Below are 18,299 nucleotides of genomic sequence, written 5' to 3' on the forward strand. Positions count from 1 at the left end.
CCCCTTTTTTTTGATCTTTCGACTTAAGATCTTTCGATTTTCGATCTTTGCCTTCCGATATTTGCGTTTTCGGGCGTTTCACATTCGGGCCCGTCACGGAGACCGATTTCATATAAGTAAATTGTTGAGTTTATTCCATTGTCTTACCTCGAATTCTGCGTGGCATATTTCTCTACACGGAGGGCAAATTAAAGATCCCCTGTGGAGCCAACCTAAACGTAAGATCCGAACAGCCAATTCTTGACCAGCGTGGAAACATTCATAAGAGTAGTTACCCACCTAAATAAACAGCTTTATTAGAAATTGAAAAAATATATATAATATATATTGCACATGATAGAAATATATATATACTAACCATAATATGTAATCTTCCACTTTGGCACTTGTATTCATAACAACCGGAACCCCAGTGTTGCCACTGTCTCACCTAAATTACAATAATATTAAATTTATATTAAACATTCATTTATTGAATAACAAAATATATTCTAAACTGACCTGTCGACAAGACCTCTGTTCCCACATTTGATTAGTGTGATCAAAACACTTCGAGTTTTCTCCGTACGATTCCAAGGCAAAATTTTTATCCACCTCTGTTGATCAATATTTAACTTGATTAAGTAATAACAACAAATAAAAAAAAAAATCAGATATTTAACGTTTTACTAACTGGGATTATTTTCACTAAATGAACACCTCGATCCTCTAACTGCTACACTACGGAATCTCCAAGTGAATTCTTGAATATATGGACAATAATCAGCCAAGCTTACACTACCACCATAATAACTCTCCGTTCCGGGTTCAGCATCAGGTATCCAATCGAAATGCTACAATGCAAAAATATAACTATAAATTCATTCATATTTCAAAATTATAACAATACAAATAAGTTTCAAGATTACTTGATAAAGCGGCGGAAGAGGCTTATCGTGAATAATCAAATTACACAACGCTACACTGTCTCGTTGCTGCGAGCATTCAGTTTGAAGTGGATCTTTCTTCACTCGGGAGCAGAACGGATGAGGTGATCTCCCGCTAAAGGGCAAATTTGTATATTATGCTTTTGTATGTAAATATTCATACTACACAAACAGTACTTTGTCGTAAACAATTTTATAGCTAAATTTATACCTATTGTCTTGCTCATTTTCGTCTCCATCACTGATGGTAGCATTAAATTTTACAAAATCACATATGAATGAAAGTAGAAATTAAGTCGGGGTGAATGGAGTTTAATTTCATACCTGAAAGTGTTATTATTTATCCATTCCTTGCAAGACTTTGTAGCAAATTCACAACCAAGTCCCTTTCCCCAGGCTAATGGTTTTGCATTGGCGTAATCTGCCCTGTACCATCCCGTATCTTCCATCAAAGCAAGCGTAATTCTAGAAAATACCGGATTTTGAGTGTGCGTTCCCGTCATTGCTTCGTTCTAAAAGAAATTAACAGTACATATAATAAAATTTTTTTAATATAGCAATCATATACATATATAATAGCGCTATTGTGTGTGTATGTTTCTGTGTGAGATAACTCTCGCCGTACTATAATAGTCGTTTCGATTCGACATATGTAAAAACAGAGCCAACAAAACGTACAATATAATACGAGCATATTAACAGATCAGCAAAAAACTTCTATATATACTGTTTGCTACCAATGTTTCCTCTAGGCATTATAAGTCTCTGAGCATTTAGCAAAATCTATTGAAACTTTATTTATTTAATTCATTAATTAATTTTTTTATTGGTGTTTTATATGTATATTGTTTATATGTAGGTAGTTTTTACCATTTTTTTCATATCAAACAATTAAATATATTTAAAAGGTATCTGAAAAAAATATGACCGCGTGTGGATCGAATACAGGACCCACACATTTTTTTTATTTATTTTTATTATGTATGTAGTAACAATAGATGAAGTTTTGTGATCATGCGAAAATTCGAACTCGAGATTTTGACTGATTCGAACTCAGAATCGATTACTGATCACGTTTTCATGATCTAGAAAAAATGTGTGTGTGTCTGTGTATTTTTTTAATTAATATTCCATAACCCATGCGATGATATTACATCGGGCACAATACTAGTGATAATATAAATAGATAAAACAATCACCTCCATTATACGTTTTTCCCAATGGGTCAAAGCAGTTCCTTCACCTCCCTGATCTTCCAATTCTGCTCCTTCTAATGTGGGACAACCGAAATGTTCTCTAACCTGAAATCATATTACATTATATTATTGAAAATATTATAAGATTGATTTCAAACAAACGGATAATAATATATGTAGTTTAATACTAACTTCTTTTACAACTCTAGGCGTCACGACCATTTGAATATTGCGCACCATAAATCCTCCACGTACCACCCATTTATCTCTCGTAATATTTTTAACAACTCTCTCCGACCATTGATGGATTTGTAACCTACGTCGAAAACATATTATCAATTCACGTTTGTCACAAATAAAAATAAAAAAAAACTAATCTGAATAAAATCTTGATAATACTGACTCTTCATTGAGAGGTGGACTACCAGTGTCTGGCCTTCTTGGGGTTAGAGGATTGCCTTCATCGTCTCTAAAAATCAAAATTTAAATATTTTTACAATGCAAAACAATACAAGTACACATTGTTTAAATGAAAAGTACCTATAAAACGCATAGAGCGAAAGACTGAATCCTAATGCGTGCAACATTTCATGTTGAACTGTGGAAAGCATTGAACCTAAATCCTGAAGCCTTGTGGACAGTTCCGACGGGCAAAAATTGGCATGACCGGCAATTGGGCTGAAATTAATATCAAAATTGCATCATAATAATGTAACATTTTCATATGCGTGAAAGTTTCACGGTGAATACGTAGCAATTACAAAATGCAAATATTTTATTTTGATAAATAAACACATTACTATGTATCGCAGATTTTAATTAGCATATTTTACCGGTCTAGAGCACTCTCTTGCTGACAATGAGCTGCATAAGCGACTGTTAATCCTCGCTTGCACCTTTCAGTTTCTAAAGCCGACACGTACAAAACGAAATCGGCATCGGCGACACCCGGACCGACCGTAGAGCCTTCGTCGGCATTTTTGGCGATCCCGCAAGAATGTCCCGTCGCATTGCACACGTAACATGGCTGAAAAATCATAACTCAAATGAATATTTGTATAGTACATACATGATAAACCATTTTAGCATATTTTTTGAACGAGTTACTAACATTGAGATGCTCCTGAGGGACGTGAACTTCACCACAAGTGGTTGTTGATAAACATGAACCTATACAGTGAGTTTGTCCTCCCTTTACAAACACTTGTCTACTGGAGCATTTTCTGAAAATTTAACGTGATACAAATTGATATTAAAATAATTACAACCATTTTTAAAAGGTTTTTATGTTGCATTCTGGGGGGCATATAACTAAATAAAATTGGTAAATTTTCACGTCATATATATTGTATATATATAATAGCGCTATTCTGTGTGTGTGTATCTGTATGTGATAACGCTCGCCGTGCTATAATAGTCATTTCGATTCGACTTATGTATGTATGTACGTCACAGCTATAACACTGCCAACAAAACGTACACATATAATAACAGATCAAGAAAAAACTTCTAAATATACTGTTTGCTACCAATGTATCACCTTGGCAGAGAATTTACCGCCATCTATTGAAAATTTATTTAATTAATTTTTCTATCCGTGTTTTATATTGTTTATATGTACGTAGGTAATTTTTAACACGTTTTTTCATATTAAACAATTACATATATTTAAAAGGTATTTGAAAAAAATTCTACTTATGTTTCCTCCAGGGCAATAGCCTCAGAGCATTCAGCGACATCTATTGAAAATTTATTTAATTACTTAATTAATTTTTCTATTGGTATTTTCCTAGAGGAAACATTGGTAGGTAGTAAACAGTATATATATAGAAGTTTTTCCTTTTACATACATATGGCTAACCGAAGCGACTATTATAGTACGGCGAGCGTTATCGCACACATACACACACAAAGAATAGCGCTCGCACACAGAATAATGTCTGGAATATAAATTATGTACATAGGTATATATGATTAATATAATTAATTAATTTTTATAGGTGTTTTATATTATTTATATGAAGGTAGATAGATAGGTAGTTTCTACTTATAATACACACGATTAAATTTTCATTGGGTCTATATAGCACTATATTACAGGTCTGTTACAGGTTAGAAATTGCTTACATACGTCACGCCATATGAAAATTATGAACCATTTTTTTTTCATATTATACAATTAAATATAAATTAATTATTTTTTAAAGTTATTTGAAAAAAATACAACCGCAGTGCGGATCGAATACAGAATCGAGACATTTATTTTAATTTTTTTTTTATATAACTTAATATGCCATAACCCATGCGATGATATTTAATATGAGTAATATGATAAATGTGCATTTATATTGCTATAATTTGAATATACAAAATTTTAAATGTTTGAATTCCGTATTTTTCAGTTTTAATTGAGCTGATTGAGGAAACTACAACCTTGATGGAATTAAATAAAATATAAACTGTGTAGATTTTACCTGTTTAATCTGATGGCATCGCCAGTTTTTCTAACCATCAAAGTTTTTTCCCAAAATTGAACTGACTGGGGTAAAATTGTATTCTGAAAATAACAAAACAAAACAGTAAAACAAACAAAATAGTGAAACAAACAATTTTGTTCCTTTTTAAATATATAATATACCAACATTGATGAGATCAAATTTTTCAGTATCCAATCTGTAAAATAATAATAAACAATGAATGAATTATTTATTCTATTATATAACAAGTAATCTACATTGAACCTTATGTACATACCTATATACAGAGTGATCGTAATAGAGCACTATCCTCAACGGTTGGTCTATGCTCCTTTTCCTCACTAGATGAGGCTCTTCTATGTGAACACCTCGAACAACCTGTAAAAATAACAACAACACTATAAAATTTAAAATAAATAAAAAATTAAGAAGGTTACATATAAATCGCCCACTCAAGTCAATAAAACCTTTGCACTGTATCGCATACTTTCAACAAAACAATATGTTATTTCTGACAATCAAAGGCAGTCGTGATGCTGCCAAGGACGAAATGGTATATTCTGATCGTGGCTGATGATGTGCAAATGCATCATGTTGGTTTATTTTCCTAGATTTTTTTTAACATTGACGTAAGGTACTTTAAAACCTGTTTGCACATTATAAACACGAGAATCGAGCAAGCACAAAGTTTTCATCGATGAAAGCTCAAAATAAACATATGCATGATTAACATACTCCATACAAAAAAATTATATATGCACATAGATACATAATATATAAACAAAACTTTTATATAAACTAATATGGAAAACATATTCAGCACCTATTTATTCTATTCATCGGTCAAATATATGACAATACATTGAAAATGCATATGCTTCAGCATTTAAAAATATAATTTAATACATTTTAAATTTAATTTTAAACACACACACACACAACCTTGATGATCCTTCCATTTACGGCAATGGAACACAAGAGAACGCCATGTCGTGATAATAATATATGCAAACGGTGTGTAGAAAATCTGAAGACGTGTTCCAGTGAAGCAACTATCATTAGCATCACAAGAAGTTGACGATTTGCCACAGAAGAAGTCAGGCTCATAAAAAATTTGACCTCTCTGTGACACCGTCTCCATAAACAATAGTTATAAAAAAAACTAAATCTTATAATGGAAATTATTAAAGCACGATTTGTGTACGCGAATTTCACTTGTAAAAACGTGTTTACTTAATTATAATATACTGGTCGAGAATGGATACAAAAAGCTCACGTAAGTTTTATAGCCAATCGGTGATCGACTCGTGATATAAAATATTATGTGGAAATATTCGCTACCGCATCTTGTGACAATCTGTTGTACGAAATACATATTGAGTGTGAATATTTTAATAATAATTAATATATCTGTTGCCAAACCTATGTATAACACTTCACGCCATTGCATTCGCCACGGTCGTCTAAGCAAAAACGCTCAATTAACATAATTTAATCGCATATTAAATATGTGCATAATGTTTGTCAATAAAGCGATTTTTTAACAAGGAAATTTAGATTCGATGACTATCTACAGGTATGTAGATATGGTATATTTCAAAAATTTTTTTAATTAAAAAAGAGAACAACTTTTATAATGTATTTCATTGGTAATATAATATTTTTATCGATAACCTTGTTTATTAAAAAAAACGTTGACTTACTTAGCTAAATGTTTGCAACGAAGAAAGCAAAACATTTATATGAATGTATTATATATTGAAGTTACTTCTCTAATTCGAAATTCGATGTTGTTTTCTACTGAAAATTAGTAATCTTCACAGTAGCCCAACATTCATACGGGTTCGTAGGTCGATCAACAAACTTATTAGCTTGTAATCTAATTCAAGGCACATACAATTCAAATTCCCACAGTAATTTAATACTATCGACCGCGGGATTGAGAAATTCATTTATGTATGTACATACATATGTACAGATGATTTTCAATGAAATGTATTAAAAATAAATGAAAGTGTAATCATGAAAAGATATTTATAAGTTTATATTGAAATCAATTTGCAAAACTGGCAGATTTGTTAAGTGGACTTTTTCGCTTACAACGAATTTTCATAAAAATCATATGATATTCATATTTTAAATCAAATTATTAAAAACAATAGGTTTATTAAATTTCATTGTCACGGGTTCGAGTCCCACTGATTGCTGCTGGCCACACGTGTAACTCCAGGTTGATCGTTTTCCATCAGAGTTTATTTATTTATTTATTTATCTATTTATTTATTTGGAGTTTGACATCCGATTTTCATTGAAACGGTTCCAACAAATTGGCAACCTTTACCAATTTCTCGCAATTTTCGAGTTTTCAGCATCTCAAATTTCGCTGATTCGTATTGAAATGCTGCAAATTTGTTCACAAATTTCGTGTTTTTCAGCATCCCGAAATTTTACGATTTATATAAAAATGTAAGTTTATCAAAAATGTATCCATAGAAGTCTCTATAATGTTACAATTATTCTAAAAAAACCGAAATAATAATTCCTGTTCGTCAAAAATTTGATTTTGAACCACTTACAGTCTTTAGATTGCTTTGATATTTTATCGACATACGGGAGTTAGCTAACATTGAACTAAGCTAATGTCTTCGGCATGAAGCTAGAGGAGTTTAATCATTAACGAACTCATTAAAAATTACATCAAAATATTGTGTTAGATCGCAGTGATGACAGCTAGCTGTCCAAACGCGGTATTCTACCACCCCTTCAGAACTCAATCAAACAGTGGTAAAAGTTTATCTTTTCACTCTCATTTTTACAATTGTTCGGAATATAATTCCACCTCCTTTTTTATGCAATTCATTTTCCAACACAATTTCCACCATTTTGAAAACGCGGGGTTTTTTTTATCAAAGTTTCACCAATTGTACACATGTATTGAATTATTTAGACACTACATAATTCAAATTTCTTCGAGTGTTGGAACTAACTTGATTGTTCGACCTTAAAAACAATATCAAAATGAGTATCTACCGAATATGAAATGAAATTTTGTCTGTTACTTCGAATTTGCGCGGAAATGGTACAACTTAATTGGCAATTTGAGATTAATTTTAGCAATGTTATCATATAGTTAACTGGAAATTCTAATAAATATACAATTTAGCGACGTAGTTGGGACACATGGCGCGCAAATTAATTGCTTCATAAATAGCCGCCGGGGGAAATCAAACTTTTAGTTTACGGCTACAATCAACCCTCGTGGTTACCGACTAATTTGCATACTATAAAACAAACACTGCTGGAAAATCGCTCGTATGAGCGTGAAAGCTATCGACAATAATAAAATAATATTATTTAAATGTGTCGCGCCGCTGGACGCGAAACGCAAACGTATGAATGAATGAATCGTGACAGTGGTGGCGTGCATGATCTGAAAATTAAGTGTGATTTCTTTTTCGCCTATAGATATCTATGTATAATAGCCATTCTCATCGCGAAATCTATAGCAATCGCATTCACATTATCGGTTTACAGCCGTTTGGAATATTAAACGGTTCTCGTGGCGATCTTGAACCATTTCGATATTGCCGATTGATAAGTTTCACTGTTGAAAAAAAAAAAAAACGTTCGAATGAACAATAATACACACAAAGCAATTGCAAAAAAGTGTGTCGTTGCCCAATTAAAGCGTGCTAATTGATGTTGTCTCGTAAATCTCGAAAGCGAAAGTGAGCTTCAATTGGTTCCCGACTTTGCGCAAACTCCATCAATTCTTGCTCTGGGGTTAAATTTTTACTGAAAAGCGTATTATTCGTTGATGTTCTTTTTTTTTTAAAGAAAGAAAGAAATGGGTCTTTTCTTTATTGTTACTCAGATAATTTCGTTAAAGTGACTGTGTTGTGTTCTTGAATCAGCATTTTAGCAAAAATAACTTTCTAATCATTCACATTTTTCATACTTTGAAGCAAAATAGAAAATAAAAATCTCATTTGGACAATAAACATTAAAACAAAAATTCAGGATTAAATTTGGAAGATCTAAAAAACTGTTTGATGTTCTCAATATATGTATGTACATACATACATATGTATAGCATATATTTTAAATATTTCATACGTATGTACATATATACATAAACATAGATAGTACAGAAAATTCAAAACGATCATATTTTTTTATATTAGTTGCTAACTTTATCTTGCTAATTAATATGAATGAAAAAATAGTAATATAATAAAAATATAATATGCATACGATCACTCAGCGTAAAATTAATGAAATTAATATACTCGTTGAAATAAAATAATCACGTCATCTATTCCATCACTGATTATTAATTCATTACCTACTCGGGAAAAAAAAACTAGATTCCACCAAATTTATATTTCATAGAACATTAAATTTCAAAATTCACCACTAATTGTCTGATGAATTTGTGTAGATATGTATTTACATAAAATACAAGAAGATAAATGTTTCCACTGAAGAAGTGATAATCCCAATTATAGTTATACTAGTGTATGTATAACCCGGCTTCGCTCGGTATTTGTAACATAAACCAACAATACGAACAATAGTTACATACAAAGTCTCTTTCGAAATTATATATTAGATACATATGTATACATATATGAAGATATATAATATCTTGAGAATCGCATGAGGCAGTTTCATTAGAAGTAGCATTAATGCTAGTAATCGAGACATTCCCGGGTTCAAGCTTTGGGTTGACCTCGATTGGAAATAATTTATTCAGAGTATTTCTGCAGTGCTTCTGGTCAGACTTGGATATTTGTAACTCGAAGTCGATTGTTTTCTATCAGAGTTTGCCAATTCATCTGATTTCATTGTCGAAACGGATCCTCGTCAAATCGCAAAAACCATCCAACCCACTATGTCAAATTTATAATTTATAAATTAATATATGTACACACAAGTTTAATATCATGGGTATCACTCATGGGCAACCCGAAATGGCATCATGGGATAATATAATATGTATATAAATGTACATATATATAAAAAATGTAGCGTCACTACTGTATTCCGTTTTATTATAATGAGCATAATATGTACATATACATATTTTATTTTATATACATATATGTATATACCAGGAAGGCCTAACAGATAAACCCCAATTCACTTTCCTAGCCAATTACAAACATCGATATACAATTTTTAGAATAATTTTAATCAAAGCATCATATGTATGTATGTACATAGAAACATCTATGGATACATTTTTGATTAACTTACTTGTATTTAGCTAAATTCCTATCTAATAATGTATATGTACAGTCCCTGACCAGAATATTACGCCACCCCTCTCGAGATGCGTTTGGGTAAATTTGTCACGGTCGTAAATAACTCATTTTGGGAACTTTTGGCCTCATTTTTTTTGTGATCTTATCCTTAAATGCAACTCTATTCACTATAGTGAATAGAGTTGCATTTAAGGATAAGATCACAAAAAAAATGAGGCCAAAAGTTCCCATAATGAGTTATTTACGACCGTGACAAATTTACCCAAACGCATCTCGAGAGGGGTGGCGTAATATTCTGGTCAGGGACTGTATATACATATATAAAAATCAATGTTTGTCTGTCACGTATGCGTTCCTATAACATTCAACCGATTGGTATAGGAACATACAGGAGTTATTGTGTGTATGCCCGCGATGGTTTCTGTAATAAAATCACCCAAAAACGGGAACCGAAACGGGAAAAACGGAAATGAGTGGCATTGCAACGCAAAAATTTCAAATGTTTTCCCGTCACCAACTGCGTTGTTAGAGTAAAATAAACAAACAATTGAATAATTTCAAATGTGTTCGCCGTTTTTCTGCGGTTTTCCGACAAATGGGAACGGGAACGGGAACGCAACGGGAACAGGAATTGCATGCGTCATTGTAGCATTGCAACGCATGCCGGGTTCAGCTAATATATAGTAAATAAGTTTTTTATATTTAATTAAAATTTAAATTAAAAAATCTCAACTAAAAAACTTAAAGATCACACGTAGGAGCTTAATACATTTTTAATGGAGCATGTATATAACATAATTTAATCACAAAAAATCATCGATCGAATTAAGAACGAAGTGTCTAAATCAAGGGCATTTTTTACAGATGTTGCTAATAGAAAATGAACACAATCAATAGATGAATAGAACATAATAAAAACGACATAACCAAAAAAAAAAACATATAATACGACGGGATCATCTCGGGCTTTTTAGACAATACCATAGCTTTGCACGAACATATATACAATTTTTTGTTTTATTATATTCGAGAATGGCCTAGGGTAATATTACGAGTACGTAATAAAAAACGTACGTAATAATAAACAAGCATTACGGCGCGTCGTTTCGGCTGGTCACACTCTATGCTGAAATTATGCGAGGATTATTAGAAAATAATTGCAGACACAATGCGAACAAGTAACACGAGATTACAATAAGAAAGGAAGACCGATGGTGAAGTGAGGTGTGTCGTGAAAATCAGACACAGACTTCAAATGACGGCGTCAAGGGGAAAATCGACTAATTTCAAGCAACCAGCATGAAGAATAGGGTTTTTCACGGCTAATGAAAATTATGGCAAGATCGACAGCTCGGATAATTGGAGATCACTGTTGCAAATACACAATATATATAATTATACGCCATAAAAATGGATGCTCCACATGTAAACCAGTTCGAATTTGATTACTTTTCTATTATAAAAAGCAGAGCTAATAAACCAATTTGTAAAAAGTCTGGACTATAGTATAGTTTAGTGTAATATCACGGAAATCGTACTGATCTGAAACGGAATGCTATTTGCCTCGATGCCCTTGGAAAATTCGTTACATTATTTTTCCGGTCCGTCAAATAAGACTAAAGAAAATTTATATTATTTTAAATTCACCTATTTATGCTTAAGTTAAAAGGAATTGCCTCATCAGTGTCAAAAATGTTAGGAGGGGTCTTGTGACGTGTTATTGACAATTATAGTTCTAAAAATACGCAATACAACACGAATGAATCAATTTTCTAAAGAGCCTAACAAAAATATGACACATAATATAAACCACAAGCAACATTACATACATCAGATCAGGGTCATAACGAAAACTGTTCGATGGAATAAACAAATGTCAAATGAAAAAAATGCGCCGACGAAATATCAAATTTGCAACACAATCGTAAGGGTTTAGCAATAATGCGTTGCTAAATTAAAGCGGCGTGCAGCATTTTATCTTTACGAGAAAACAGTTACAAAACGTCATATTTCGCTAATGTAATATGTATGTATGTCGTGTGTGTTTTTTTCTCATGATAAATGACTATATGTATATTTTTTCATATAAATTAAACATCAGTGTTGTGCTTGTGTTTTTGCAACATGTGGAATGCGCTGATATCAGTAATACCAGTGGCATTTTTAAACCCTCAAACTACTCAAAGTACATGAAGTGTTAAAAATATATAAAATAGACTTTTAAATATCATTTATCTGACAAAAGCCAAAACTCCATATTACAAAAGATTTTTAAATTTATTCAAATATATTTTGGTTGCCGAAATAATTAAGTTTTTATAGTTTTATAAATGACGACCTGTATTTTTTCACATTTCTTTAAATATAAGCTGAATAGATTATTCTGCTATAGCAATATAAAATTTTAATAATATGGTCTGACGGCACATTATTCGATAAAGTTAAATTTTCGTAACATATTTCACAAAAAAAATCTTAATACGCTTTTGGAACATTTATGAAAACAAATTTTCTCACTATTATACAATTTCACATATTAATACTTCATTAGTCAATAGTATAGTTGCGTTAATGCTAACCATCGAGAGGTTCCGGGTTCAATTCAAGTCAGAAGCATGGCTCGGTGGTTGGGATTTTGTCTAGCACGGAGAGGCGCCGGGTTTGATCCCGTGAGTTGACTTCAATTGAAATGAATTTATTCTGAGTATATCTGTAATGCTGCTGGTCAGATTTGGATATTTGTAACTCCAGGTCGATCGTTTCTTATCAGAGTTTGCCAATATTTCTGATTTCATCGTTGAAACGGTTCCTCGATTAAATTGGCTAAAAACCTTCCTATCTACTATGTCAGCACTATTTGAGTATGATTAATGTACAAGTTAGAACTCATAGATGTTTCGTTAATTTCTAGTTTTCGGTGTCTCTTAATTTATCGACCTACATAATAAAAAATGCTGCATTGTTTGTAATTGGCCAGGAAGGCGCATTGGTGTTTACCTGTTAGGCCTTCATGGTATATACATATAAAATTTAAAAAAAGTACTGGCTTTATCTCAATTGAAAATTATTTATTCTGAGTATTGCAGCAGTGCTGCTGGCCAGGCTCGGATATTTGTGGCTCCAAGTCGATCGTTCCCTATCAGACCGTTTCAACAAGAATTATTACTATGGAATTGAAACTTACACGCGAAAAATTTACATACATATACACCCAGTAAAGAAGTTAGATTTGCGAAGGAATTCTCAAGTAGGGGTGAAGAATGGGAAATGGAACGGTAAAGCGCCTTTCCCATTATCTAACTTTGTTTCCGTGGAAAAGTTTCAATCACCAAATTTTCATGATGCGTTCAGCCGCACAAAATTAATTCCCAACACTGTCCATAAATAAGTTTTACTAAATAGCAACAGCAAAAACGTTACGAAAATTAATTTAATTTGTGTTAAAATAATTTTTTCATTAAAATTTGTATTCATCGTAAACATTTTGGATTTTTTTCAAGAATATCTCAGACTCTTTACATTCGGCATTTAAGAGCTCAAAGACAACTAATTGATGCCACTTTTGTATTTTACGTGTTTTTGAACGTCTAACCAAATGTATGCTAGAAAAAACAAAAACTGCGAGATGAATATTTATAAACTTATTTGTTAAATAATAGTTTTTCTTCGCGGATGACATTTCGTCCGTCGCGACCGATTTCAGGTTTTCCTCTCTTTTTTTTTCCCGTTTTTGTTCTTCGTCAATAGATATGTTAATTGCATTGGCAAGGAAAAATAGCTTCGAGTCGCTTAATAACCGTATATATTTATATTTATATCATTGCTAAATGTAAACGATCCACTTGTGCCTTCGAGTGTAAAACGCAATGTTAAATCGATCGAAATCAACCAACCGACCATTAAGTCGCCATTGACATTCGAATACACGTCAATCTTATCGCAACCGCGCAACATTATTGATAAATAAAATATGAAAATAAAAAAAAAGAAACCCACAAATTGATTGGTAATCGGAAACATTCACAGGAACCGCAAGCGGTGAAATAGAAGTTCAGAAAAAGTGGAACTTGCTAAGAAAAAAGTTCTAGCACTACAACATTAATCAGTCTTCTAATCGTCGGCAAGGTTAATTAAAACGAATAACAGAACAGAACGAAAAAAATAAAAATAAAACGTTCTCAATTATCGCGATGAAAACAGAGGCAATGCCTTCAAGAAGCTCCAGTCCAGATAGATCAGGAAGACACTTTCTAATGACGAGCATCGTCAACGATTTGCAACGAGAACATACCTACATACTATCTGCTGTTCTAAATCACTTCTTCTTTATGAAGCGTGCATCTTGTCATTAGATTGATTTATGTGAGACGAGACGGAGAAAATAACGCGGATATAATAATGTAATGTATTTCATTTCGTATACAAGTCACAGTGATTTTAGCAAAACGCGTGACACTTGTTAAATAACCACAATGGGAAGTAGGAAGTGAATTAAACATAAAACCGAACAGAAAAATTACCGGGACTGACGTGGATTTGTCTGATGTATTAAAAAGTAGAACTAATTACTACATATGTAGCTTAGGATAACTTGTTTAATATATGTACATACATATGTACCTATACGTCATTTACACTATTTATCTATGTATTTTCTAATTGATCCCGGGCCGCAAGCGTAAAACTGTCGAAAAAACCATTTTAAGAGCTGGATTTAGATGAAGACTTTAGGCTATTCCACTTGTGAGGTCTCTCCAAGCTTTGGGAAAACAATAATTCTGGACGTTTTTATAGGGAAGGTTAGGTTAGGGACATATTTTAGAATTTTGAAAATACAATATTCTTATTTTTTTACACGTTAAATAATTATCAAAGGAAAGACATGGGCCGCAGGCATACAATTTTTTTGATTACATTTACCGTTCATATTGTTTACATGTTAAGATCTATTTGAATACTTTTTGATTGCGCCGCGGGAAAATTTTTTTTTTGATAGTAATACTGAGCAACAACAAAAATGGCAAAGTTTGAAAACGATCGGAAGAGTGCGGATATTTAACCCAAATTTTGTCAGACGAAAAAGCGAAAGCAAGCTGATATGAGCCTTGTAAAAATCACGTTTTTTACTTAAAGGAGCTGAGACTAATCAGTTTGACTCACTGAATTTGAATATGACTAATATTTTTGTTGGTATCCTCCCATTTATGAAAAATTAACGTTTAAAAAAAACGATCGGATAAGAGATAAGAGATATAAAGAATGACCACTAACACGAAAACCATGTGAACTTAATAAGAGGTAAGTAAAAAAAATACGCAGTTTTTACAGATTTTTGACTTTTGCAGTCTTTAACTCAAAATCTAGTATTGCTGTGCCAAAAGTGATTATTTGAATCAATATTCAGAGGTTTTTTCTATCGATTATGGTATTTTTTGCTTTAAAATACGTACGTATAATTAAATATCTAGCGAATTTTGAAGGTCAAAAATGTTATTTTCTTTTACTCATTCTACCCATTAATATTCGATTCCAATCGAAATTTGAACCCTCAACCTCTACTGGCTTAATGGCTTAACCAGATGATCTGAATTGACCGATTTTTGATTGATATGTGCATGCAAAAATATATTATTAAATATATTAGTTCCATTCAGCAAAACTACATTTGAATATGAAATAATATTGACGTATGTATGTACGTATTTTAATATGCGACACACCTTGCATATCTATATACATATGAGATGTTATATTTGAAAGTGGCGGAAGTTCAATTTTCAGTTCCAAAAAAACTATTTCTGTTTGACTTAATTCACAAACTATCAATTCCTTTAATTAGCTATGTTCAGAATCTCGGAAAATACGCATTTCAGGTATTTTTAAATATTTTCAAACGCTGAACATTATATTTAATGTTATGCGAGATATTTTTCGAAATGAAGACAAGTAAGACAAGGATTATATATCGAATATATCGAAATGAAGACAAGGCTTATACAATAAGAAATAGAGATATACATAGTTATTTAGTTGTAGGTAGAGTAAGAAAAAGAAGACAGCTGGTGGTGTTTTTCACAGGGGTGTGCTCATGTACAATGCCCTACCTGAGTGCGTCAGGTCTTCTAAGACCGTGGATGCATTCTTGCGAGGTGCAAGGATACACCTCTGTGAAGGATTGTGCATATAAATCTATACATACAATTTTAGAGCTAAGTAATTAAAAATGTATTTTTTAAATTTGCTAGATAGCTAAAATTATATAAAGAAATAAGTAGACTTATGCCACTTTCAATTATAACGGCTCATATATACATACATACATACATATGTGTATGGAACTCCCTTTAAAATGTTGATTATAGTCAGCGATAATAATTGAAACGAATAGCTCAACTCAACTATTCGCTGATAAATATTTCAAATAGTTCGAGCGGCGTTAGCGCTGCAATGCGAAAGTCGATAATAAGGAGAACGAACATAATCGCACACGATTGTGCAAAAGAAGTACACGGTCAAAATGGACGTTTTTTCGATGGCGGATTTTGCGAAATTGAATTTCGAATTTGAAAAGTGCAACCGCGCCGTGAGAAAAACCGAACGCAAACGTTCTGGAGCAACGAACGAGCCTGGGAAATCGTTCGGTGAGAAATCACAACCGGTAATCTACCGATAATTACCAGACAGACATCAGTTTTCATTATCGACATTGTCAGAGAGGCTCGACAATAGACCACCCAATGGCGAGAAAAAAACGACAGAGGTAATCGTTTGATAGAACACGTGTAGTTTTGCATAACCCAGCCCAAGAAGTTATCTACATATTATAACCGACGATGACAAGTTTTTTTTTATTCTTTTGTATTATTTTCCGACTGTTAAAAACACTTTCATTCTCTTTCATTAGGCATTTTGATTATCATTTCGTATGAGAAATGTTGCGCAACGAGACACACTCTAATCCAGCGGTCGTCAACGTCTTGTCCGGTCGAGCTTAAGACCGCTTGTCAAAATAGCGTTGATTAATTTACACAGACAGATTCAAATTGGACTAGGCATGTTAAACTGTCAAATGCGTAATCAATCTAGAACAAATATTGAAAATAAGTTGTCTGTGAACGGAAATTATTATGTCATCTTCTACTTATGTACATATGAATACAGTTTTTGAACAGCACTAAGCACATGATGAAACTATACAAGTAGATATGTAATAGTTTCAAAATTACATTACTTAAAAACTTGTATAATAATATAAACAAACGTGAAAGGGATGTGTATTATATATTTCAAGAATATATTTCAAAAATAAATATTACAACTATCAACAGTTCATTCAAGAATGTAGGAGATCGCACAATAACCACGGGCATATGCTCAATTGTACGTGGACGTCTGGGCGAGTGCGCGGGGATGGAATGAAGGGGCAGCGCAGGGGTGGAGTGAGGAGGCGATGCAGCATTAATGAGCGGACAGCAATAAATGACCCATTAAAAAATGGGTAGAGTATTATATGGCGTAGGTATATATGCGAATTGACCGCAAGAATTATGCATACTGAAACCGTTAGCGACAACAGCCTCGGGTGTGGTTCATCAATTCCTTTCCAAAACCACCCGTTGAAATATCAACAAGCATAGCACTTGTATTTTATATTTATAATTTGCTTTAGATTTATAAATAATTTTTTTTTTCCTTTCAAATTTCTTTCTATATTTTGTTTTATTTTTACATATACATATACCAAGGAAGGCCTAACAGGTTAACCCCAATGCACCTTCTTGGCTAATTATAAACATAGATAAATAATTTATAGAAAGTAATTATTACAGAGCACCGTAGAGACATCTATGGATAATTAAATATTGACAAATTTGATAAAGTTGCACTTTTATTGATTAGCAAATTCGAGATGGTGAAAAACTCAAAATTTGCAAGAAATAGGTCAAGGTTGCCAATTTTTTGGAACCATTCCAATGATAATCAGATAAATTAACAAACTCTGATAGGAAACGATCGACCTGTAATCACATATCCACGGTCTGACAAGTAGCACCGGGCAGGGATTGAACCCACGACCACCCGGTTTGAAATCAATACATAATATCTACTAATCTATTTTATAAGGTACTAACTTATTTCATTGGGGCGTGTATTGATAAATAAATGAAGGTTTTTGACGTTTCTTACATTGTAAATACAGATAATACGATTATTGAACTCGAATTTGAAACGAATGACAAGCATCAATGCAACAAAATGTCGCGATAGCAGTGACAGTTACGCAGGACCGCTCAGTGCTGTCAGATTAGAAATCAAACGATAAATCGTACTCATCCTTTATCTCACCATTTGTAGTCCTAATGTATTTCACATTAAAATCCATTGTAATAAATATAATTGATATTGCAGAATAATATTCATTGAAATAATACA

The 18,299-nt window shown here is 32.5% G+C and overlaps 1 protein-coding gene across 2 annotated transcripts in view; it reads right to left on the bottom strand.

Moving 5' to 3' along the window:
* Positions 1-18,299, bottom strand: part of Invadolysin (leishmanolysin-like peptidase, invadolysin) — a 36,898-nt gene that overhangs the window by 2,342 nt on the left and 16,257 nt on the right. Inside the window, exons 2-16 of one of the 2 annotated variants that reach the window (XM_077428463.1) lie at positions 4,877-4,977; positions 4,765-4,795; positions 4,597-4,679; positions 3,234-3,345; positions 2,956-3,149; positions 2,663-2,800; positions 2,526-2,591; positions 2,315-2,438; positions 2,126-2,227; positions 1,251-1,438; positions 909-1,041; positions 674-833; positions 502-596; positions 359-430; positions 148-279 (exon numbers count right to left, since the gene is read on the bottom strand). In XM_077428463.1, the coding sequence (XP_077284589.1) occupies positions 148-279; positions 359-430; positions 502-596; positions 674-833; positions 909-1,041; positions 1,251-1,438; positions 2,126-2,227; positions 2,315-2,438; positions 2,526-2,591; positions 2,663-2,800; positions 2,956-3,149; positions 3,234-3,345; positions 4,597-4,679; positions 4,765-4,795; positions 4,877-4,977 (1,731 nt within the window). Of the gene's footprint in view, positions 1-147; positions 280-358; positions 431-501; positions 597-673; positions 834-908; positions 1,042-1,250; positions 1,439-2,125; positions 2,228-2,314; positions 2,439-2,525; positions 2,592-2,662; positions 2,801-2,955; positions 3,150-3,233; positions 3,346-4,596; positions 4,680-4,760; positions 4,796-4,876; positions 4,978-18,299 lie in introns of both variants that reach the window. The other variant, XM_077428464.1, reaches the window with a different exon arrangement.

Source organism: Arctopsyche grandis, chromosome 3, assembly GCF_051622035.1.
Source record: "Arctopsyche grandis isolate Sample6627 chromosome 3, ASM5162203v2, whole genome shotgun sequence".
Lineage (NCBI taxonomy): Eukaryota > Metazoa > Arthropoda > Insecta > Trichoptera > Hydropsychidae > Arctopsyche > Arctopsyche grandis.